Here is a 25416-nt window from a genome sequence, read left to right as displayed (position 1 = left end):
AGCTTGTTAATTGAGGTGAACATTTTTAACAGTTGAAATGGTTCTGTTGGCTTTGAATGGGTATAGTTTCAAAAGTTTTACGTAATTCAGTATACCTTCAGCTGACCTTCTTTGAACTCGATTTTACCATTGCAAAAATAGCAGTGTAAACATATCAAGGGGAAATCCAGCAGCCATTTTTTTGATCGTTTTATTCACGTTATATCATCTGCAAATATAATAAGCTCTAATAATAATGATGGTGATCATTAATTTTGTCATTCATTGAGAGCCTACTGTATGCCAGGTATTCATAAAAAACTTTACATGCATTATCATTTAACTTTTATAACAACCTTGTGATGTAATTGCATTATCCCAATTTTACAGATGAGGAAACTGAGGTTTAGAGAGTCAGGGTAGGCGACTTGCCCAAGGTCAAGTAGCTAGTCAGGAGCAGATCTGGAATTTGAAACACACCTCTGAAGTCTATCCTCTTATTTAACTATCCTCTGGATTAACATGGATCCTGTGCTTTTAAAGACTATCTCCTAGTTTTGTAATCGGATTTTAATGTCATTTTCAGACTCATCCATAGTATTGTGTGCAGCGTTGTTAAGTTTGCTACAAGTAAGACTCTATGACTGGACATTGGTTTTGTTTTACTTAGTAAAATAAATCAGTTGATTTTGTTCTTCTTTTACTTGATTGCAGACTATCTGTCAAAAGACACCTAAGGACTCTTCAAAGTATGAAGTCTGCAAAAGGGCCTTAAAGGAAGTAAGCAAGGTAAGTGTCGAGAGGTTCATTACACAGTAATGGGATCACCCATTCAGATCTCTCTGAAGAGAACATGTCTGAGTTTGATGCTGAAAACTGGTAGATTCTCATAGCCACTTGCACACCATTCTTTGGGTAGTCGAAAAACAAAGCAATGTTTGCTGTACTCAAATGAAACTGGTATTTTTACTGTTTCAGACAGTCTTGTCGTAAGGGCCTTTAGATATCTCATTTTCTTTTGGTGTCTGAATTCGAGAAGTATTTACTGAGTATCCACTACAGTGCCAGGGACAATGCCAGCCCCTGAAAATATGGGGATGAATAAGACATCGGTGGTTACTGCCCTTGTGGAATGTGCTGTGTAGAGGGGAAGGCAGACATTAAATAAGAATTACAGTAAAGGATGATGAGTGACATAAGAGGGAAGAACATAGTAATGTTGAAGCTGAAGCCTGACGCAAGAGTAGCTGTTGAATTCTCCACATTCTATAAACATGTTCCCAAAGACAGGAACGTGTTTATAGAATCTGGAGAACTAGAATGTTCTTCATGTGACGAGAGCCCAGTTCAGGAGAGAGAACACTGAGGAACCATGTTAGGGAATTGTGGACCTTATCCTAGGATGCTGTGGAAGCTGTAAATTCATGTGCTGTGAAGGTGACAGTGGGGATGAGCTCCAGTGATGAGGCCTTTGTAGTTGATGAGGCTACAGATGATGTGATAGTAGGATGGAGAGAAGCAAACCTACGACATAGGGGAGGTAGGCGTGGAGAGGGTTTGGGTGGGCATGTTTGCGGACAGGAATCAAGGAAAATAGTCTCTGGCTTGTGCAACCAGATGGATGCTCTTGTTTATCTCTACAGTAGGAACATAGGGAGAAGCGGATGAGCTCCATTTAGAATGTGTCAGAACTGAGATTCCTATAGAACATCCAAGTCAGGAGCTCAGTGGAGAGACCTGAATCGGAGATGTGGATTTGCGAATCACCAGCCAAGGGATGATTTTTGAAGCTGGGAGAATGGATGCCAGTACCAAGGAGTATGTATAGTAAGAAGAGTAGTTAGTGAGTCCGAAGTACAGCTGTGAAGAGCACCGGACTTCATCTTGTTTAGGGGAAAGGAACCAACAGAGGAGACTTGAAAAACAAAACAATGTACCCAAGAAGGAGGAAAACTTAATCAGTGGTCTGGCAAATTGCATGTAATATGGTGGAAGGAAGGTCAGCCCCATTGGGTGCTCCTGAAGGACAAAGTGGGATAATGATTGATGCGTTCACTGGGTTTATTTATCATCAGGTGGGTTGTGTCCTTGGAGAGGTGGGTGTGGAAGCCAGATTGGAGTGTGTTGAGGGCTGAGTGGGAGGTGGGAACATGCAGCCAGCTAGTGTAGCTGTTTCAACAATCAGGCTGAGGGTAAAAAGACAGAAAGAGAGCTGTAGTTGAAAGGGAAGTGAGGGAGGGTCTTTTTTTGTTTAAAAGATTAGAGAAATGTGGGTATGTTTAACTGCTAACAGGAATACTTAGCTGCGAGAAAGCAGTGGAAGTTATGGGAATCAGTGAGGATACGGCCCAGGGGAGCAAAGCTCATGATCGCATCAGAAGCATCCGAAATATCTCGAAGCCACACGTTACTTCTGAGTTTGGTACATCTTTGTACCACTTTATTGTGAAGCACTTTTTGTTTTAATCAACTTTAAATTGACTCTATTTTACTTTTCCTTGCCAATAATAACTACAAAATCATGGGTTTTATGAGCTGGTTGTTTCTTATATATATATATATATATATATATATATATATATATATATATATATATATATATATATGTATATATTTTTATTGGAGTATATTTGCTTTAAAGTGTTTGTGTTAGTTTCTGCTGTACAATGAAGTGAATCAGCTATATGTATACACATATCCCCTCCCTCTTAGACCCCCCAGTCCCACCCATCTAGGTCATCACAGACCACTGAGCTGAGCTCCCTGTGCTATACAGCAGGTTCCTACCAGCTACCTATTTTACACACAGTACTGTATTTATGTCAAACCTAATCTCCCAATTCGTCCCACCTTCCTCTTCCTCCTCTGTGTCCACACGTCCTTTCTCTACATCTGTGTTTCTATGCCTGCCCTGCAAATAGGTTCATCTGTACCAAATTCTAGATTCCACATACATGCATTAATATACGATGTTTGTTTTCCTCTTTCTGACTAACTTCACTCTGTATGACAGACTCTAGGTCCATCCACATCTCTACAAATGACCCAATTTCATTTCTTTTCATGGCTGAGTAATATTCCATTATATATATGTGCCACATCTTCTTTATCCATTCTTCTGTTGATGGACATTTAGGTTGTTTCCATGTCTTGGCTTTTGTGAATAGTGCTGCTGTGAACATAGGGGTGCACGTACCTTTTTGAATTAGAGTTTTGTTCAGATATATGCCTAGGAGCGGGATTGCTGAATCGTATAGCAACTCAAAATATTTTTAGTTTTTTGAGGAACCTCCATATTGTTCTCCGTAGTGGCTGCACCAATTACATTCCCACCGACAGTGTAGGAGGGTTCCCTTTTCTCCACACCCTCTCCAGCATTTGTTATTTGTAGACTTTTGAATGATGGCCATTCTGACTGGTGTGAGGTGGTACCTCATTGTGGTTTTGATATGCATTTCTCTAATAATTAGAAATGTTGAGCATCTTTTCATGTGCCTATTGGTCATCTGTATGTCTTCTTTGGAGAAATGTCTATATAGGTCTTCTGCCCATTTTTTTTTATATTAAAAATAAGTTTATCTGTGTCTTAGTCTGTTTTGGCTGCTAGAACAACATACCGTGGACTGCATGGCTTATACACAATAGAAATTTATTTCTCACGGTTCTAGAGGCTGGAAGTCCAAGATCAAGGTGCCAGCGTGGTTGGGTTGGGGCCCTCTTCTAGCCAGGTTGCAGACTTCTCCTTATAGCCTCACACGGCAGAAGGGAGCGAGGGAGCTCTCTGGGGCCTGTTGTAGAAAGCACTACTGTAAGTCCCCTACATACGAACAAATTCAATTTGGAGAGAGCGCTTGTAAGTCCAATTTGTTTATAAGTCCAACAAAGTTAACCTAGGTACCCAACTAACACAATACTGTACTGTAATAGGTTTATCATATTTTTCACACAAATAATACATAAAAAACAAATGAACACAAAAAATAAAACATTTTAAATCTTACAGTACAGTACCTTGAAAAGTACGGTAGTACAGTACAACAGCTGGCATACAGGGGCTGGCATCGAGTGAACAGGCAAGAAGAATTACTGACTGGAGGAGGAAGACGAGGTGGGACATGGCAGAGCTGAAGGATTGTCAGCAGTAGGAGATGGAGGGCAAGCTGCAATTTCATTCACACCTGGCGTTTTTGGCACAGGTTCTGGTTCCTATGTGGGACTAGATGCATGTTTGCATCTTTGAAGTTCGAAACTTGAAGGTTTGTATGTAGGGGACTTACTGTAGTCCCATTTGTGAGGGCTGTATCCTCATGACTTCTAAGCACCTCCCAAAGTCCCCACTTGCTAATACCTAATATCATCTTCAGAGGTTAAGAATTCAACACATATTTTGGGGGGATATGAACATTCAAACCATAGCAGTCTGTCAACCACTTGAATGCATCTCTTGCTCCATCAGTGGTCTGCATATCCCACTTCGGGAAACACTAAGTGAAGAAATTTGGGCTGACAGGTATGAAATTACCTAAGGTCCTACTGCCCATGGGTCTCTCCTCCAGGACCCCAAATCCTATGGGGGAGAGGGGGGGAGGGTCTTTAGGAGAAGCTATTGTTCTTAGAGAAGTTCCAGCCTTGGCCATGAAAGAGATTGTGTCAGATTTTGTTTGGTTGTTACTGAGAAGTTGGAAAAGAATTCACACAGAAGAGAAAGGAGAAGGGTAATAGTAATTGAATTGAATGAACAGTGATCCTTAATTTTTTTGAGACTTTTACATCCCAGTTACAGTAGACTGCTACATTCCTTTAGGTGTCTCTGGTTCACTTGATGTGACACTGGTTCTTTCAGGAAAGGCTGACAAAAATGTAATGTAACTGCCTTACCTTGATACTTACCGTATGAAGGACCCTCTGTGAAGAAGTGCTGTTCCAGAGAATTGTTTTTTCTAAGGCAGCGTTTCTCTCTCTTGAGTAGGAGTCCTGAATACCAGGATTATTCCTGCAATCTCCTAGTGTTGTAGGGAACTGAGGTTATCAATACAGCCAGCTTAGGGATTCATCTTCTTTTTCATTTGTGCAGGTTACTGATGGGGTTTTATAGATTCTGGGAAAACAATGTCAGTATTTTTAACAAAAAAACTGTGTACATAGAGCATTTATGGTTCAAAATCAAAATGCAGAATTTCAATAAGAATTGCTTCCCTTATCGGAAATGAAAGAAATTGGGAGTTCCCAGTATTTATTTTAGAGAGTGAAATTTTGTATGATGAGGCCCAAGTTTTTAGAACCGGACTCCACCTAAGGCCCTTGGGCAAGTCTGTCTAGATATTCATTCTTGGAAAAAATGAGTAATATCTTTTTGGTAATTAAAATGCTAATGAAATTTATTTGCATAGTGTGAATAATACTTCAGTGAAATTGTTCCTGTATGTGGCAGACATGACGGTGACAACTTACTGAATTGGGGCTTTGGAAAGACTTACTGACTTAGTCAAACAACTCAAAAACAAGAAAGATGTTTCTATGAAGTGAAATGTGTATTTATTCCAGATTTTCGGCTCAGATGCTGGGGCGGAGCCGGGGGGAGGGAAATTTCCAGGGAATCTGATAGTTCAGCTGGTGCAGAGTCGTGTCTGCTGTCTAAGGAGTGGTGCTCAGGACATGGTTTCTTATGCCAATGAAATCGTCCCTGCTGCTCTCTTTTATTTACTCTCCCGTGGAAAGAGAATAACTGCTTTAACGTGCACCTCATAAAAATTCTACTTCTATTTGGAGATAATATTAAGTTATAAGCTTTTCTCATAGTAGCAGAAGAGCCAAGTTCTCTTGAATCTTTTCTTGTAACTTATTGCTTCAGCTATTTAAAAGAGGTAGATATCTATCTATTAACATGAAAAGATCTCTAAGCTGTGTCAAGTGAAGAACATTAAGTTGCAGAACAGAACAAATAGTGTAATGACATCTACGTAATCAAATGTGTTTATTTTGATGTGTTTAAATTGATGACATATGTATGTCGTCAATTTATAGAAATAGTACCCAGAATCATACACATCAGAGTTTCAACCGTGGTTAGTGATGGTAAAGGGAGAGGAGAGCAGAAGGGAGGAATTAATAAGGTTTTTTTCCTTCACTCCAAGTACTGCTCTGAAAGAATGCATTTAAGGGTTACAAAGGTAACATTTTAAAAATAATGTACTAAATGTCCATTACAGAAAATTTGAAAAATTGAAATAAGAGAAAATAAAATGTAATCAGTAATCTTGTCAAAGATAGTGACTATTGCCATTTTATGGCGTGTCCTTCCAGTGGATGTAAATGTACACTTACACATGGATTCATGTGGTACCCATTTCATTTACTCTTCTAAATAGTGGCTGCATGGACTATGGCCTTACATAAATGATTGTGCTCCTCTGATGATTTCTGTTGAAAAGTTTCCAGAAATGGGTTTATTGGGGGAAAAAAAAGGTAGGTATGATTTAAAGACCCCCAAGTGCCTTCAAGAAAAGTTGTCCCTGTATCCATGACAACCAGAAGTATTTCTAAGTGTCTGTCTTACTGTGCACTCCCCAGCATCCAATATTCTTTTCATCTTTGTGAATTTGATAGATTGAAAATATTTTATTTTTGTTTTAATTTATATTTCTACATTAGAGAGATTGAGTTCTTTTTTTGCCACATAAATTTGGCCTAAAAGAAAAAATTCAGCCAAATTTAATAAAGCTTTGACAGACGCTAAAGGAAGGCATGGCTTTAATATGCGGAGGCTGATTTTAATAAAAACACTATATCCAAATTAGCGCTTGTCCCTTCAAGATAGTCATTAATCAGAGTCCACTAATGATACCATTGCTTGATATATTTTGAGGGAACTTTTTTGTTTTTAATACGCCTTTGGAGGTGGCGGCTGGTGGAGTCTATGTTTGGAAGTTTAGGAAATAAAGATTAAGACTTTATTTTCCATTTTCCCTTTCATTTTAAAGTGGGATAACTAAAAAGGAATTGCCTCCCCCCTTTTTTAAGTGGCTTATAAATGACCTCTGAAGGCAGTTTACACATTAACATCTGCTGAGCGTTCCTTTGTGTCTTAGGTCCTGGGCTGGGCACTGAACTAACAAATATGGAAATTTCACAATCTCTGCTCTCCAGTCTTTTTAGAGAGGTAATACCCAAGATGAGTCCTGAAAGACAAATAGGGGGGTATAAATCTAGATAAGAAGGAGTCAGTGGGACAGAGTGGGGTGAAGAATGTTCAGGTAGAGGGAAACACACGTGCAAAAGTGCAAAGGGACGTGGAAGGGTGTGCAGCTCTGAGCAGAGATTGGGTAAGACTGAGGCCCAAGATAAGAGAAGCAGGAAGTTAGGGATCAAGTAAGTAGGTGCCATATCATGGTCTTGCCGAGATTTAATTCTGAAAGCTTCGAGGAGCCTTTTAAGGATTTCAAGCTGACGAGTTGCATGATCAGATTTGAACTTAGGGGCTTCCCTGGTGGCGCAGTGGTTGAGAGTCCGCCTGCCGATGCAGGGGACACGGGTTCGTGCCCCGGTCCGGGAAGATCCCACATGCCGCGGAGCGGCTGGGCCCGTGAGCCATGGCCGCTGAGCCTGCGCGTCCAGAGCCTGTGCTCCGCAACGGGAGAGGCCACAACAGTGAGAGGCCCGTGTACCGCAAAAAAAAAAAAAAAAAGAGATTTGAACTTAGAAAGATTGAAAATGTCTTTCTGGATGACACATAAGGGTAGGGCAGAAGTGATGGCAGAGAATTAGGAGGCCAGTAATCCAAAGGAGAGGGAGTTTGAGCCTGATTGCGGGGACGGGGCTGGTGGATGAGTGGACAGCAGGACGGCAACATGAATGAGGCTTTATGAACTGTTTGGATGTGGAGGACAAAGGAGCCGGAGGCATCTGAGAGGTGAGGACCCAGCTCTTTGGCTTGGGGAAGCGGATGATGCTGGGATTGATCACATAGAGAACACTGGGCCGGGGGAGGGGGTGATAAAGGTAGTGTTGAGGTTTGGTCATTCCATCCTGAGTTCGAGATGGCTCTGGGGGACCCGAGAGGAGATACCATCCAGGTAGTTGGCTGTAGAGTTTAGGGAACAGACCAAGTCTGGGAGCACAGATTTGGGAGCTATGAACATATATTCTTCAAGAGAAATCATAAAAATGCCCTGAGCAGAGGCTGCTTGATGGGATTTTGTTCTGTCTTCATCCTTTTAGGATATATATATTATTTTAAAGTCACTTTTTTTTTTTTTAAGATTTTTTGGAGGTGGACCATTTTTAAAGCCTTTATTGAATTTGTTACAATATTGCTTCTGTTTTATGTTTTGCTTTTTTGCCACGAGGCATATGGGATCTTAGCTCCCTGACCTGAGATCAAACCCGCACCCCCTGCATTGGAAGGTGAAGTCCTAACCATTGGACCACCAGGGAAGTCCCCCTTATAGGATATTTTAATTACAGTTGCCCCAGCCCAGCCAGGATATTTTCTGCGCCTAGCTTTGATCGGGTGCAGCCGTCAGTCCCTGCATCAGTGAACTCCTCAAGACCATTCAGACCTAAAGATATGCTGGAACTGAAGATAGGTGTACCCTTTAAGCCTAGAATATCTGTTAAGTGACTGGAAACATCCAAGTGTCCATCGGTGGGGGACTGAATAAGTACACTGTGGAAAGCACATATGGTCGTAGCATATGTTGCATCCTATCACTCCTCTGCTGAAAGCCTGCTGGTGGCTTCTCTTTGCACTTAGAATACAATCCACACACCTGAAGAACTTGCATGCTTTGGCCCTGGGCTGGTCCTCTAGTTTCCTCTTGTGCCATTTTCCTGTGTCCGGACCGTTTACTTTCTCAGGCACACGGCACTTTCCCAGTGTCAGCCCTTTGCTCCTGGGGTTCACTCTGCCTGGACCAGCGCTCTCCATTGATTTGGGTGTTAACTCCCTTTTCTCCTTCAGCTGTCAGCCTAAATGACCTCTCAGGAGAGGTCCCTGGCTCCCTCCTCACCCTCCTTCTCCCAGAACCCCTGTTTTTTTTCCCCCCTTTAAGATTTCAGTCTGTAATTATTGTGTCTGCCCTTCTTTTATGAGGATGGGGATTGTGTATCTCTTAAATGTTGTAACCCTAGCATCTGACACATACCATGTACAAAATAAACTTTTTTTTTCAGTGAATGTTAAATTTATAAGGCGAAATATTGGCAAGTGAAAAAATTAAGTCACAGACAAGCATTGGATAATCCATTTACAAAAATTAGAATTTCTACACATTATATGTGTGCGTTTATATGTTCATATAAGCATAGGAAAAAAAGAAAGTGTATAACCCATCTTGTTTCCAGTTACATCCATGGAGTAGGATTAGGTCAGAGCCTTTTATGGCCTGTTTTGTCTACTTATGTATTATCTTTTTTTTTTTTTACGGTAAGCATATGTAACTTAATGGAGCAGTAATATTAAAGTAAATCTAATCAGAATTTCTAGCTTCGCTTTTAACAATCACATGTCTTTATGGCCAATGATCCTTGTTATGGACAAGTTTTATAGATTTTTCAGTTAATAAGAAATTGGAAATACAAAGTTTGTTTTGGTTTAGGCCAGTGAACTAATAATTATGTATTAGGTACAGTGTAAAGGAGAAACTCCTGTGTGTCTCCTCTGTGCTCAGTACTCTACCCACAGAGCACTTCATTTCTGACCCTTGTGGTCACCAAATGTGTGGGGTTTTTCCCCACGCCAAGTACTTCTGCTGAACCAGCTGGGTGTCTTACTGTATTCAGTTCAGTTCTCACTCCACCTGGAGGTATAGCATCAGATCCCACAGGATAAGGGCTCAAGCCCGCAAGACTACACCCCCAACTTCATTTCAGTCACTAAATTTCAGTCACATTGTTACCTGTGCTTCTGACTCACTGGCTATAAGTCAAGTTCCCATGACCCCGTCCTCAGGTTTGATTAATTTGCTAGAGGGGCTCACAGAACTCAGGAAAACAGTTTACTTACTAGATTAGTGGTTTATTACAAAGGCTATTCAGGGATAAGAATGAACAGCCAGATGAAGAGATAAGGTGAGGTCTAGAAGGATGCCACCCTCCCAGCACGCAGGAGTGTTCCTGTTTACCAGCCTGGAAGCTCTCCAACTCCGAAGTTCAGGGATTTTTATGGAGGCTTCACTATGTAGGCGTGAATTATTCAATCATTGTCCAATAGTGATCACATTATCTCCAGCCCCTTTCCCCTCCCTGGAAGTCTGCAGGGCTGAAAATTCCAGCCTTCTCTTTAATCACTTGCTTGGTTCCCCTGGCAACCAGCCCCATCCTTAGGGGCTTACCAGAAGTCACCTCATTAACATACACTCAGACGTGGTTGAAGGGGGGGCTTGTTACGAATAACTGAAGATACCCATTTCACTTTTATGCCCTGGAGCTGTTTCAGGAACTGGTAGCAAAACTAAATTATAGCCAGAGATGCCCCTGTGGTTCTTACGTAGGAAATTACAAGGGTTTTAGGAGCTGTGTGCCAGAAACCATGGAAAAAGACAAAATATATATTTTGTTTATTATAAATCATGGTATCACAGCTACTCATCAAAGGACTATGAGTTTGTTCTGTTTGTAGATAAATCAGTAGTTCTAATTAAACTGCATTTCCCTTAGCTTGACCATCCTTGAAGAATCATTGACCATTAGGTTCCAATGGAAGGCTTTCCTCTTCCAGCATCCAGGTTACTGGTCACCTGCTTTGCATGTAGCATTCTGCTAAGAATTTGTCTTTGAAGTCAGTGGTCTGCCCTCAGCTGCTCTGATATGAAGTGGGGAGAGAGGTGCAGCTTGCTCTGAGGTTGGTGGTGTTCCCATGGGTGAAGGCAAGGAGGAGGGGCAGAGGAAAGGAGCAGAATGGAGCAGACTGGACCGTGTGAGGAATCTGCCGAGTGTATGTGGAGGGCATCGTGTGATAATGCACAGAGGATGTGTGTCCCTGAAAATTCTCAGGACGTTTTTTTTCCTCTGTCTTCACATCCTGAAGACACCACTTCCAACTGGGTACAAAGTCTTGACTGTGTGAAACTGTGAGTTCTTTAACTGTCTGGAATGAGTCTCTGGAGATTCCACAGTGCTAATTGTTTCCTGTGAGATCTGCATTTGAAAGTGAGGTTTCTCTCGTTCACCTCTTAACCCTCCTTATTATCCTCTGTTTCCAGTTGGTTCGACTCTGCAATGAAGGAGCTCGGAAGATGGAAAGGACTGAAATGATGTACACAATTAACTCCCAGCTGGAGTTTAAAATTAAGGTATTCTCTCATACTTCTTCATAAATAGATTTGTTACTGCTCCTGCTTAAATCTTATGCGAATAAAGAGATAGTTGAGGGCAACAAAGTGGAGAGGAATTTGCTTTTCACAGCAGGGCCATAAATTGATTACAGAGAGGCTGGCAGGGGAAATAGCAGATGCTTTGCTTTGGACAATTCAGCTCTTGCTAATACCAGATAAAGTGACCTTTCTCTAGACCACAGAGTTAGGTATTATCTAACTGGCACTTTCTTGTTTCCCTAGGAAGCCACCAAACTTGAGAAAAGGGTGGTTAAAAATAATAGAATTTTAGAATAGAAAGGAGATTTCTTTAGTATTCTCAAAGTATCCTGCAAAACAGTGGTATCCCACGAGCTGGACCAGGGTGTTCTCCTAAATCAAATAAGGACACTCCTTTCTCAGTTTGCACAAAAGGATTGCTAGTGAATTGTTCTTTTCAAATTTGTTTTTCTCCCATAATTCTTTTGTGCATATATGCTGCCTGCTACTGCGTGTCTCATACTGCTCAGGGGCAGATGACAGGATGCACAAAGAAGGAAATAACAATTAATGGCGAGGCTAGGCCATGGTCAGCTCCTTTGCTGGCTCACAGTTTAGTTCTTAATGGGTGTGAGTGTTCATGGTTGTGATTCTGTTTCGTTTTATGCCACTTGAATTTAATGAAGCAACTTAAAGCGGTCATATTTTTTCATAGTGAAAGTGTTCCTAATTTGTGCAGTGGGATTAGAGCAATCGTGGCATTATGCAGATAACTCTCTGCTGTGTCATATAGTTTGAGGGCCACTGATATAGTACAGCTACACCCTTTTATTTTATAAATGAGAGAAATACAACCCAGAGAATAATTAATTGTTAACAGGGTCATTCGGCTCGTGGTGGCAAAATCAGGACTAGGGTCCAGACGTCCTGACTTGCAGATCAGTGTAAACTCTTCCACTGTGACACCCTGACTATAAAGATTTAAATGCAGAAAGGTGACCCATGATTCTTCTCAGAAAATGATGGGTACTTGCTAAAAACAGGGTGCGCATGCACGCGCACGCACACTTTCGCTATTATACCCTCATATAGAAATTTACGGCAATTTCAAAACCCATTTTTTTCCCATCCTTCAAAAAGAATCCTGTCCTTCACTTTCATTTGTTTCTAAGTATTTTAGAAAATATATCTATACATCAAAAGGTTCTTTTTAATCCCCTCCTTTTTAAAGATGATAAATCTCTAACCATTTCCGTTTTAAAAGTTGATAAGTCCCTTCCCTAACCATTTTTCTTTTTCTTTCTTCACTGATAATCAGTTGTTTTAAGATACCTTTAAGCTCTGTTTCTCTAGAACCACAATTAATTTGTAACTGAAAAAATGCTTACCCCAAGGATTCTTAAAAATAAGTGATTAACATCAACTGAGTGCAGGAGTTTTTGTTTTTTTGTTTTCTCTTGGTTCAATGATTAAGATTGAAAACTTAAAGGAAAGTATTCTAAGTTTAGATTTATAATGAAGGGCTTAATTCAGACCACTTAGAAATACTAATACAACCTTAGGACCTCATTTCTATAACACTTTATGGATAACAATGGACATTTTTATTCAGTTCATTTCAAAGACGCGAAGACAGATGTTCAAAGAAGTTAAGTGGTTCGTCCAAGCACGTGCATTCTTTCAACAAATTTCATGAGCACCTTTGTGGACTGAAGTGGGAAAACAAAAGCATGATCCCTACCCTCAGGGAGCTTACCATCTAGTAGAAGACTACAGAAATACAAAGGAGTGAGCCAAGTCTACAGCTGTTATGGGAGATAGAAGAGTTTTGAGAACACCAGCAATGGAGAGGGCGTGGCCAGCCCTAAGAATGAGGGACAAAGGGGTGGGGAGCTTGTAGCAGCCAGGCAAGGCTTCATACTGGAGGTACGCTTGAGCTGATCTTGAAAGGAGAGAGAGAAGGGTCTTCCAAGAGTGAAGAGCAGGAGCAAATGCACAGGACATGGTTTCAGCTGCTGTAGCCCAGGAATTGCACACATTCAGTGGGGTCGAGGCGAGCAGGGCCGAACCAGAACTCATGGGAAGGGCCTTGTGTGCCAAAAGAAGGAGCAGAGCCGGATCATCTGGGAGCCACTGAAAAGTTCAGAGCGTGGAAGTGACACAGTCAGATGCACATTTAGTAAAGATGACCTTAGCATCATAGTAAAAGCCTTTTAAACTTATTCCAAATCCAGAAGTCATTAAAAGGAAAATTGATCGATGTGAAAATTTAAAAAATTTCTCCATAGAGTGAAAATTAAAGGGTATTTAAAAAGTGGAAAGGGAAATAGGAAACTGGGAAAAAAATTTAGAACTCCCATATAGATAAAGCATTAATATTCCCAACATATAACCTCAAAGTGATAAGAAGAAGATAAGGAAAAAATCCATTAGAAAATTGCAAACTAGAAAACTGTCGTCAGAAGAGGAAATACAAATGACTGTTAAACATCTGAAAAGATGCTTTACTTCATTCAGAAGAAAATTGCTAATTGAAATTAAAATAATGTATTCTACCACTTAGATTTATAAATAATTCAAAACATTTTATCAGTGAGTTGTTGGGAAAGCCATGTTTATCTGTTTCTCGTGGGAAAGATTGTTATAACCCCAATGGTGGGCAATATGTCAATAACTATCAAAATTACAAATGCAAGTTACTATGACCCAGCAATTTTACTTCTAAGAATTTATCCTATTGATATACTCATGAATGTGTAAAATTACACACACACACACACACACACACACACACACACACACACACACACATATACAGACATACACACAAAGTTACTGATATGGCATTGTTTTAACTGCAAAAGATTAGAAACAACCTAAACATCTATCAATAGGGGACTGATTAAATAAATTATAGTATACCTAAATTGTGTAAGACCACTCAACTTAAAAAAAAATGAAGAATTTTAGGAATCGATACGGTAAGCTTTCTGTCTTACATTATTAAGTGAAAAAAGTAAGGTGCAGAACAGGAGGAAAAAAGAGTATAAAAGTTGCTTATGTGTAAGAAATCTCTGGAAAGTTATAGAAGAACAGTAACAGTTACTACCTGGTAGGGGCTGTAATCAGTGGTTGGAAACTGAGTAGATGAGGTACGGTGTGGGAAGGAGGTTGTTCACTTAATAGGTTTTCATAGGACTTTTTTTTTTTTTTAACAACCCCCCCCTTCCCACTCTACACACATACACCAGATTCAGTTTATTATTTTAAAAATGTATTATTTAAAAATGTATTTAAAAATGTATTTAAATGTATTTAAAATTTAAAAATGTATTTAAAAATGTATTACAGCAGCAGGGTAAGTTGGGAATGTAATAAAACCGGAGGCGGAAAACCAGTTTGGAGACTGGAAGCAGAGGCAGAGAGATAAGCGGGATGCCTGGAGGAGGGCTGTAGCGGTGGTACCGCAGGTGTCTAGTCTGGTCGACTGGATGGAGAGTCACACCATCCACCTAGGTAGGGAATGCAAGAGGAGGAACGACCCTGAGGGAAAGGTAGCGGGTTCTGTGTTGGTTCTGTTTGGTTTAATGTCCTACCGTAGCCATTACTGCCATGAAAATATTTACTGAGTATTTACTATGTGCCGTTTTCACATAGTCTCATTGAATTCTCACAGGAACCCCATGAAGTATCTAATTATTATTCCCATTTTATCGTTGAGGAATTTGAAGCTAGAAATAGTAAATTATTTGCTCAAAGTCATACACCAAGAAGTACTGAAGTCTGGATTCAGATCTGCGACTGACTGCAGCGTCTACATTCTTAACCATGGCAGCAAAATAATGCTAGTCTTTTTCTCATTTGAAGGGGATAGAAGCTTATATATATGTCTGTGTGTGTGTGTGTGTGTGTGTATTAGATATTTATGTATGTATGAATGTATGTATGTTTACTTACATGTGTTTTTCATTTTTAAATTAGTAAGTTTCTGGCCGAGTATCATATGCTGCGCATGGTAATGTGAGGGGTGAGGAGAGTCCACCGGATCGGCACAGGAAGCCAATATTAAGAGCGTGGACTCTGGAGCCAGCCTGCCTGAGTTCCAGTTGTAGCTCCACTACTTACTAGCTGTAGGACTTTGGGCATTACTTAACTTTCATTTCTTAGTTTTCTGAACCGTAAGGTAGGACTGATAATGGCACTTTCCCTCATGGAGTTGTTGTAAGGATTAACTTAATTAATGGGAGGGCAGAGTGGAGAGTGACTGCTCAGTGCATATGGACTTTCTTTTTAGGGTAATGGAAGTGTTCTGGAATTAGATAGTGATGATCACTGCACAACACTGTGAATGCACTAAAAGCCGCTGAATTATATGTATACTTTAAAATGGCTAAATGATGCATTTTTGTCTCAATTTAGAAAAAACTTGTTCTTCCTTGTCTCACTGGCCCATAAAATTAGTTAAATTTTATGCTGAGGCTGGTTTTCTAGGGTGCTAAGTAACACCAAAAAGAATGAAAATCTTTTCTCCATGGGAATTATATCAGTACCTTTAAGGATGTGTTTTTGTTCATGAATTTTTCTTTCTTTTTTTGCGGTACGCGGGCCTCTCACTGTTGTGGCCTCTCCCGTCGTGGAGCACAGGCTCCGGACGCGCAGGCTCAGCGGCCATGGCTCACGGGCCCAGCCGCTCCACAGCATGTGGGATCTTCCCCACCGGGGCACGAACCCGTGTCCCCTGCATCGGCAGGCGGACTCTCAACCACTGCGCCACCAGGGAAGCCCTCGTTTCTTATTTTTGATTCACACCTGGATTCTAGTCTCAGACGAAGCTTCTAAACTGTGGGAATTCACTTAGGAGCAATTTGGGCTACTGTGATTCTTCTAAATATTTTGATCATTTTTATAGCTTCTTCTTAAAAGAAAGCCATCTGAATGAGTTTAATCTTTCAACAATAAACTGAAACAAAAAACATTTATAGTATCAGATTTTTGTTTTTTAAAGAAGCATAGACATATTGCAAGCCACTGTCAATTTTAGATATACATTGGAAATTTATTTTTGCCCAGTGGAGTACGAGGTGTTCATAAAACTCAATCTGTTTTAAGAACAAGAGTTAACTGAAGCCTGCGTGCCCAGAGCCCCTGCTCTGCAACAAGAGAGGCCACCACAGTGAGAGGTCCGCGCACCACAATGAAGAGTAGCCCCTGCTCACAGCAACTAGAGAAAGCCTGTGCACAGCAACGAAGACTCAACACAGCCAAAAATAAAAAAAATTAAAAAAAAAAAAAAAGACCAAGAGTTAAAAAAACTTTTTTCCCCGTCCTCTAAACTAAGAACAGTCACAGGGTGCCATTACATAATACTGTCATTGGTTTATCCTATACACGCAATAACAAGATAGCAGTGCGTTCCCAGTAGTTGCAGCCCTGTGGCAGGACCTAACCTGACTCTGATTATTTGTGGTGACCTCTTGTGTGTGCTGGTGGGGTCCTCCTGAGTTATCTAAGCAACCTCTCTGTCACCTTTTAAGTCTCAGCCATAGTCTGATTTGAGATTTGGAGGCTGAAAACTACATGAGCTCCTTGAAATAGCCAGTTTTGAAATTTTGAGATCAGCCATACTGTTTCATCTTACATGTTAAATCTTCAGGAAAATAGTACATAACTGATGAGCAACCTTCTTATAAACGTCCTTTATAAATTAAAAAAAAATGAAATCCTTTCTTAGCGTTCTTATTTCCTCCCTAATATCCTCAATTTCCTTTGGCTATTTTAAATCATTATTCCCTGAAATGGATGACATTTGGTTGCACCACACTTACTAGAGTTATCTTTTGTGTGTCCAAGAACTTTTGCTTATTTTTATGGATGTCGTTTTTTCAATCAGATTTTTGGCAGTAAGCATTTCTGCTAACTTAAAAAAAAGCTCTCATGGGTAAGGATCATTCTGAGGTTTTGAGAGTTTTCCAGTTGGAAACTGTAAACTGAATAAAGAAAAGACAGTATGCAGTTCCTTGAATATAGCCTTTTCTATGAGAGTAAGATGGATTATTCTGAAAGAAGTTCATTTTCACAACCAGAAAATGGCGTGATGCTTTCAGGGATGAACTTCCATGAGGGAAACTACCATAAACTTAAGGAAAGGTTTTCTCCAGAATACAGCTACGTAGATAATCAATAGACAAAACATTCGTTTGCAGGGTTTTTTCTTTCCTTTTGAATAAAGTCTTTTTAGTTCATGAGTTGAATGCAGACTTTTTAATTTGTCTCTTTTGAACCGCAGCTATCAATGTTTTTTTCATATGTTTGGATTCTGATTTGTGATATTTAAAATAACTTCAGTTGATACCAATAGGTTTCCTTTTGAGGCTTTTCAGTTTTAAGTGACTCCTTTTCCTTTTGAGGCTTTTCAGTTTTAAGTGACTCCTTATCAATCTTCTTTTTAGTTAAGAGTTAATGGAAGGGTAATAACTTTTGGTTGACCCAATAACATTTTCTGATTGAGTTTTAGTTTTTATATAGGCAAGTTAATATTAATAGTTTATTTATTTATTTTGTTTTGTTTTTTGTGGTGCGCAGGCCTCTCACTGTTGTGGCCTCTCCCGTTGCGGAGCACAGGCTCCAGACGCGCAGGCTCAGCGGCCATGGCTCACGGGCCCAGCCGCTCCGCCGCATGGGGGATCTTCCCGGACCGGGGCACGAACCCGTGTCCCCTGCATCGGCAGGCGGACTCTCAACCACTGCGCCACCAGGGAAGCCCTAATAGTTTTTTATATTGGAAAATAAATTGTTCTTCCTGATTTTCTCTTGGAGAATGTGCTATCCTTCTCTAACTGTATTTCACTATTACGTACTTGTTATATACACTCTTATATAAAATAGTGATGTATCATTTGTTTGAATGTAAGTTTTATACTTTACTTTCAATAATCCTAAAAGGACTTTACTTTGGCTTTGGGTACTGAGTGTTTCTCTTTTTGTAGCCTTTTCCTCTAGTCTCCTCTTCCCGCTGGTTGGTCAAAAGAGGTGAGTTGACAGCCTATGTGGAAGACACTGTGCTTTTCTCAAAAAGGACGTCCAAACAGCAAGTCTACTTCTTCCTCTTTAATGACGTGCTCATTATCACCAAGAAGAAGAGGTAAGCCTTCTTGTGGCGTTGCTCGCTGTACATCCAGTTTTGAAACTCTGTAATTCAGACACCTGTTGGAGGTGATCATCCTTTAAAAGCTTGAGATGTTAGGTGTATAGTTTCTACACATGGACTCATACAAGCCTCTGTGCTTCATTTTTTGAAAATTACCTCTACAGCGAAGACTTGAATTGTTACCAGCCTCATTATCCTAGCCAACTGCTGCTGGGCTTTTATAGCATGCAAACCTCTGCTCTAAACATTTGACAGGTTTATGTTATTGGATTCTCTTGACATCCCTGGGGAGGCAACCCTCTTAATATTTTTTTTTTTTTTTTTTTTTTTTTTGCGGTACGTGGGCCTCTCACTGTAGTGGCCTCTCCCGTTGCGGAGCACAGGCTCCGGACACGCAGGCCCAGCGGCCATGGCTCACGGGCCCAGCCGCTCCGCGGCATGTGGGATCTTCCCAGACCAGGGCACGAACCCGTGTCCCCTGCATCGGCAGGTGGACTCTCAACCACTGCGCCACTAGGGAAGCCCCTCTTAATATTTTTGATCAGCATTTTTCACAGTTCTTCTGCCATAGGACCTTTGTATAAAACAGACAAAAGTTGCTTCCGGTTGAGAACAAGCTGGGGTGTGACTCTAGCGTTTCTTGTAACTTAATTTAAAATCCACTGCTCTTAAAGATTGTTAGAAAATCTTTGAAAGATTAGATTTTTTTTTTTTTTTTTTTAGAAAAAAGTTTCCCCGTGACTGGGAAGATGCTAGCAATACTCCAATACTCCCTGCTTCAGGGAAGAAAGTCAATCCCTTGGTTGGCAGAGTGTTTATTCCTCTTACTTTAGACTTCTGGTTGTGGAGTCAGGTCCTGCTCCAGAAGGAATACTGTACAAGCCTTTTCTTTACAGCATTTGTTCTAACTGTTCTCACTCAAAACACACACACATGCACATGCACATACACATACACATACACATACTCCCCTTAGCCCTTAGCTCTGCCTTTCTCTAGGGAGCATTCTTTATTAAATGTACTCAGTATGTGTTGGATTATAGAATATTTTCCTGCTGTTTCTCCATAAATAGTCCGTCTTTCCTAGAATATGAACTTAGAATGAAATTATAAATCTGTGGTTTGTTATTTCCACATACGAAGGCGATGAAGGTAGGCTGAATTGCTGGCATATGATAGGAATAGTAGTAGTTAGTTCACGGGGTACAGTTTAGACAAAGTAAAGAGAATCATGGAAACAGGCTTCTGTGAATATATAAAATTAATGCCCAAATTTATCATGAAATGTTTATTCAAATTCTACTTCTGAGTTGCTGACATTTTAGCTTGAAAGTTCAAACTAAATTGAAACAGAGGTTGAGCTTTTCTTTCTGCTCCTTCTAATCAGACTGTATTATGAATTATTTCAGCTGCTCGGCTGTCGAGGTGACATGAAAACTTTGTATGGTCTGCCCTGAAGAGCCATAATGTGACGATGATGAATGCATAAAGACGCTGATGATTATTTTTCATACTTAGGAAAATAGTGTTCCCATAACTTCAGGAAGAGATTATTTCTCTTACCTGGGACAGTTTACATAGTTCTAGTAGCTAAGTAAATTTTATAAATACAGATTGGAGAGGAATTATAATTTTTGTATTTTTGTGTTTTGTTGGTTTCCTATGAGATAGCATGTTTCTTTGGCTTTCTTTGCGATGTTTTGTTTTTAGAGGAGGGTGATTATATATGACTCTTCAAATGCCAGAACTCTTGACTTTTAACATCTTCCAGCTGTTGAAATATTTGTTCTGTCTCAATGGACCAAAAGCTTTCACTGAATTTTTGATTTTTAATGATAAAATATACATTGACAGTACCAAGCCAATTTTTTTTTTTTTTTTTTTGTGGTACGCGGGCCTCTCACTGTTGCAGCCTCTCCCGTTGCGGAGCACAGGCTCTGGACGCGCAGACTCAGCGGCCATGGCTCACGGGTCCAGCTGCTCTGCGGCATGTGGGATCTTCCTGGACCGGGGCATGAACCCGTGTCCCCTGTACTGGCAGGTGGACTCTCAACCACTGCGCCACCAGGGAAGCCCCCAAGCCAATTTTAAATGTAAATGTAGTTTTGCTATGGTGATGAAAACATTAAGGGTATTAAACCAGTATGTCACAACTTTTATTCTTTTTTTTTAAAAAAAAAAAACGTTTTTAAAAAAATTATTTATTTATTTGGTCACACTGGGTCTTAGTTGCCGCACACAGGATCTTCATTGTGGCATGTGGGATCTTTAGTTATGGTATGTGGGATCTTTAGTTACGGCATGGAAGTCTTAGTTGTGGCATGTGGGATCTAGTTCCCTGACCAGGGATCAAACCCAGGCCCCCTGCACTGGGAGCGCGGAGTCTTAGCCACTGGACCACCAGGGAAGTCCCGCAACCTTTATTCTTGAACTTGCCTAGAACCCAATAAATACAGACTTTTGAAAGTTAGAATTAAGATATATGCTATTCTACTTAGCGGTGTACTTTGCCCTCCACAGGAGATTTTGCCATTATATTTAATGTTGCACTGTGAGCTATCCCATATTTTTTTCCTTAGATATATTTGCACTTCTGTGTTAATAAAAGAAAGAAATACAGCTTCAATGGAGAGGGCAACCCTGAGTACCTAACTGCCTTTACCAAAAATGGGGTTTTCTTGCCTTTACCAATTAGCTCATCATATTTCTGGTGCTCTTGACTCCGAGAATAGCATTGGAGGTTCAAGTTGTTTATGACCTGAATATTTGGTGAGGGTGACAAGCAGACCACAGTCTTGATAAACAGACTGGGTTAAAAATGTACAGTATGCACAGCCGTATTTCTGTTATAGCTTCAAGGAGGCAGCTACAAATGCTTTGCATGCCAGAGACAGCCATGAAGGGGATACAGCAGCTTCGAACAAGGCAATCGCTTAGGCTTGGCTGCGAGGTACAGATGAAAGATAACTACGTATGCCAGCTCTGTAGGACTGATCTAACTGCCCACTGCCTAAGTCTAATTCTAGGAGTCAGTCAAGGAGCTTAGCTGCTGGGACTCCAGTGGTTTTCAGCTTCAGGGAGGCTCCCTGGCTACTGGGAGGGACCGCTTGGGAGGACAGTTACTCTTCCTCCTGTCTGGCAGATGGTTTATGCTGAGATGGTTTATGCTGGCGGATGGGATGAGTGGCTACCTCAGCTCTGCAGTATGTGTGTGTATCACTGCTAGTGCTTGCAGAGTGGCTAGTGACCATGCCCCTGTCTTCTAGGACAGAAATTTTCACTCTTTTTTTATTTTATCTTACTTTATTATTTTTTTTATTTTTTATTTTTTTTGCGGTACGCGGGCCTCTCACTGTTGTGGCCTCTCTCGTTGCGGAGCACAGGCTCCGGATGCACAGGCTCAGCGGCCATGGCTCACGGGCCCAGCTGCTCCGCGGCATGTGAGATCTTCCTGGACCGGGGCACAAACCCGTGTCCCCTGCATCAGCAGGTGGACTCTCAACCACTGCGCCACCAGGGAAGCCCTTCACTCTTCTTTAGACTATCAAAAAGAAGTTTAAAGTTTCCATTAGCTCTGGACAGCTTGTGAGTCACCGTATTGATAGTCTGTTCTGTCAGATTTCAGAAGGATATGTGATCGGTTTGACTACTTTGGATGAGAAAGTGAATTCTTGGTACTTGAAGCTTTGACTGCACGTTGTCTGGTTACTTCCAGAGCAGAGTTCTCAACTCGGCACTATTGAAGCCCTACAGTTCGTTGTCGTGGGGGCTCCCTATGCTGTGTAGGGTGTTTTCGCAGCATCCCTGCCCTCTACCTACTGTTTGCTAGTGGCGCCTCCCTCCCAGTTGTGACAACCAAAAACGTCTCCAGACATCATCAGATGTCCCCCAGTTGAGAACCACTATACTAGAATGATGGCAAACTGTTAACCAGCTTTGCCTTCAGAGGGAGGAAAGTGTGCCAATCTGTCAGACCTGTCACAGCAATAGCAGTAACATTGTAATAAAAAAGGAATAGATTGCCATGTTGTACTCACAGATTAATGAATAATAACGTTATAAAATCCAAGTTTTGCCCAGCGATAACTTATAATTAGTTATCCATTACAGCGCACAGACTACACCCTGATGTACAACCTTCTGGATTAAGAACCATTGTCCCCGGTTTTGAAACATGAAAACTGAATTCAAGACCTAAATAGGTTCAAACTCCCCAAACGCTTACTTTGCAAGGTAGTTAACTGTCTTCTTGTCTCCTTCAGTGCCTTGTATCTGGCTTAGGTCTTCCTTTTCAATTTCTTCTGAAGCTAAAAACAGTCTTCCTCCCTGTAATAGTTTCTACAGCTGCTGTAGCAAAGTACCATAAACTGGATGGCTTAAAACAATAGGCATTTATTCTCTCATAGTTCTGCAGGCAGAATTCCGAAATCAAGAAACTGGCAGGGCCATGCCCCTCCGAAGGTGGTGCTTGTGGCAGCGTAACTCCAGTCTCTGCCTCTGTCTTCATCTGGCCTTCTTGCCTCCTGTGTCTCTGTGTGTCTTAAAATCGCCCTCTCCTTATAAAGACACCAGTTATTGGATTTAGGGCCCACTCTAATTCAGAATGGTCTCATCTTAACAGATTCCATCTGCAAAGACCTTATTTCCAAATAAGGTCACATGGGACAGCACCAGAGGTTAGGGCTTCAGCATACTTTTTGGAGGACACAGTTCAACCTCCTGTACTCCTCCGCACATCACCACTGCCTCACTTAAACACAGAATGAAGAAATGTGCTGTAATGTCTTAGCTAGTTCTAGAACACACATTTTTTTTTTTTTTAACATTGATGCCATTTTTCATAGATTTCTGAATGTCATCATGGTCATGTGATGTGAACAGCTGTATTTGGAGTTTTCTCAGGTTACATTCATGTCCCAGTCTCCTTCCAACCTGTTCCTTCTCCAGCGTCTGTTCCCTGCTTAGTAAAGGGCACTTCCATCCACCCAGTTGCTCCACAGTAAATCTGAAAGCCCACTTCGTCCTTTTCCTCACCGTGTTCCCTGGCCGTCGAATCCCCAGTCTTCTACTCATGATGAAACAGGTTCTTTACTCACACATTGCAACGCCCTTGTACCACCTCCTTGAGCTCGCCCAGAAGACACACCTAGCTGGATTCATGCCACCATCCCTCCATCCATTTACATTCCGTAGCCGGAGTATGCTTTTTAAAAGACTCAGTTTGTCCTTTGCAAACAGCCCTTCCATGGTCGCACCTTGCACTCACTGAGGCATTCTAGCCCCCAGGACCTGGCACGTGCTTCTTTCTCTGCCTGGAATACCCTCTCTACCTCATAACCTTGTTCCACCCCAAATCTTTTCTAGGCAAAGTGCTTTTCATTCTTTAGGTCTTAGATTAATTGCCACACATCCACTGGGAGCTCTTATCCATTCCTCTAGAGTGGGTTGATTTCCGCTGCTCTGTGTTCCCATAGAACCCTGCACTTTCTCTGTCATAATATTTGTGTTACTATGTGTTCACGTCTGTCGTGTTGACCTTTGCATCCTCAGTGCAGAGACTGCGCCTGGCCCGTAATGACCATTTAATAAATATTTGTCAAACGTGAACCAATCCATCTAGATGGTTAAATATACACAATTTGAGTGGCTGCGTTACTCAGTGGGCAGGCTCCCCCCATTCCACACGCAAGTTAAAATTTCTTTGAATTCTCTTTTATTTTTAAAAGACATGTGATTTTTGTATTCTGTTCCATTATAGATTCATTTTCAATTAATTTTGGTAAAAGCAAGTCTGGCACTTTATCATGTGGCTTCTCACATCTTCTGGAGTTTTATCTATAAACTTATCCATAAATGACAGGTAACCTCAATCTGAAAAACACTTAGGATTGTATTTGCAAAACTGTGCTCTATAGAGGAAGTTATTTATTTTTTTTAGCTTGCTTTTATTTTGTACTATTGTGTCAACTAATGTTTTGAGCTACCCATACAAAAGGGTTTAAGAGATAAAAATGTTGAATTATCACACACACACATACATAAGAAGTCAAGTGAGTTTGGAAAACCCTACATACTCCATCCCCCTTTGGAAGATTCACTATTGGATCATTTAGGAAGGCTTTTGGCTACAAGTGACAGAATTCCCAAATAGCAGTGGCTCAAGTGATTAAGACATTTACCTCTCTCACCAAACATGAAGACCGAGGGTGGACAGTCCAGGTCCAGTGGTCACCAGTAACCCAGCCCCTTCCCATTCTTCAGCTGCACTGTGCTCTGTTCACTTTTTGCCCCTGTGCACGTAGCTTCATGGTTGCAGGTGGCTCCTGCAGGTCCAGGCATCATCATTTCATTCAAAGACATAGGAGGGAGACAAGGGTGAAGAATAGAGCCTGGCCAAAGGGACTCTTTTTCTCAAGTGGCTTCTCTTTTTATCAGCAGAGGAAAACCTTTCTCAGACAGTCTTCAGAAGACTTCTTTTTTTAAAGACTTCTTTTTTTTTTATTTATTTTATTTTTGGCTGAGTTGGGTCTTCCTTGCTGTGCATGGGCTTTTCTCTAGTTGCGGCAAACAGGGGCTACTCTTCGTGGTGGTGTGCGGCTTCTCCTTGCGGTTGTTTTTTTTCTTGTGGAGCATGGGCTTTAGGTGCGCAGGCTTCAGTAGTTGTGGCACGCAGGCTCTAGAGCGGAGGCTCAGTAGTTGTGGCTTGCGGGCTCAGTAGTTCTGACTTGTGGGGTTCAGTAGTTGTGGCTCGTGGGCTCAGTAGTTGTGGCACATAGGCTCAGTAGCTGTGGCTTGCGGACTTCAGTAGTTGTGGCTCATGGGCTCAGTTGTGGCACACGGGCTTCAGTAGTTGTGGCACACAGGCTCAGTGGTTGTGGTGCATGGGCTTGGTAGTTGTGGCTTGTGGGCTCTAGGCCCACAGGCTTCAGTAGTTGTGGCACACGGGCTCAGTAGTTGAGGCTCATGGGCTTTGTTGCTCCGTGGCATGTGGGATCTTCC

At 41.2% G+C, this 25416-nt stretch overlaps 1 protein-coding gene across 1 annotated transcript in view; it reads left to right on the top strand.

Moving 5' to 3' along the window:
* The window catches only part of ARHGEF26 (Rho guanine nucleotide exchange factor 26), a 152172-nt gene that overhangs the window by 91150 nt on the left and 35606 nt on the right, over window positions 1-25416 (top strand). Inside the window, exons 9-11 of the mRNA XM_082654951.1 lie at window positions 694-768; window positions 11181-11270; window positions 18257-18411. Coding sequence (XP_082511077.1) covers window positions 694-768; window positions 11181-11270; window positions 18257-18411 — 320 coding nt within the window. The remainder of the gene's footprint in view (window positions 1-693; window positions 769-11180; window positions 11271-18256; window positions 18412-25416) is intronic.

This window comes from Grampus griseus, assembly GCF_964374135.1.
Source record: "Grampus griseus genome assembly, chromosome: 5".
NCBI classification, from domain to species: domain Eukaryota; kingdom Metazoa; phylum Chordata; class Mammalia; order Artiodactyla; family Delphinidae; genus Grampus; species Grampus griseus.
This window is presented reverse-complemented; position numbering and strand designations above follow the sequence as displayed.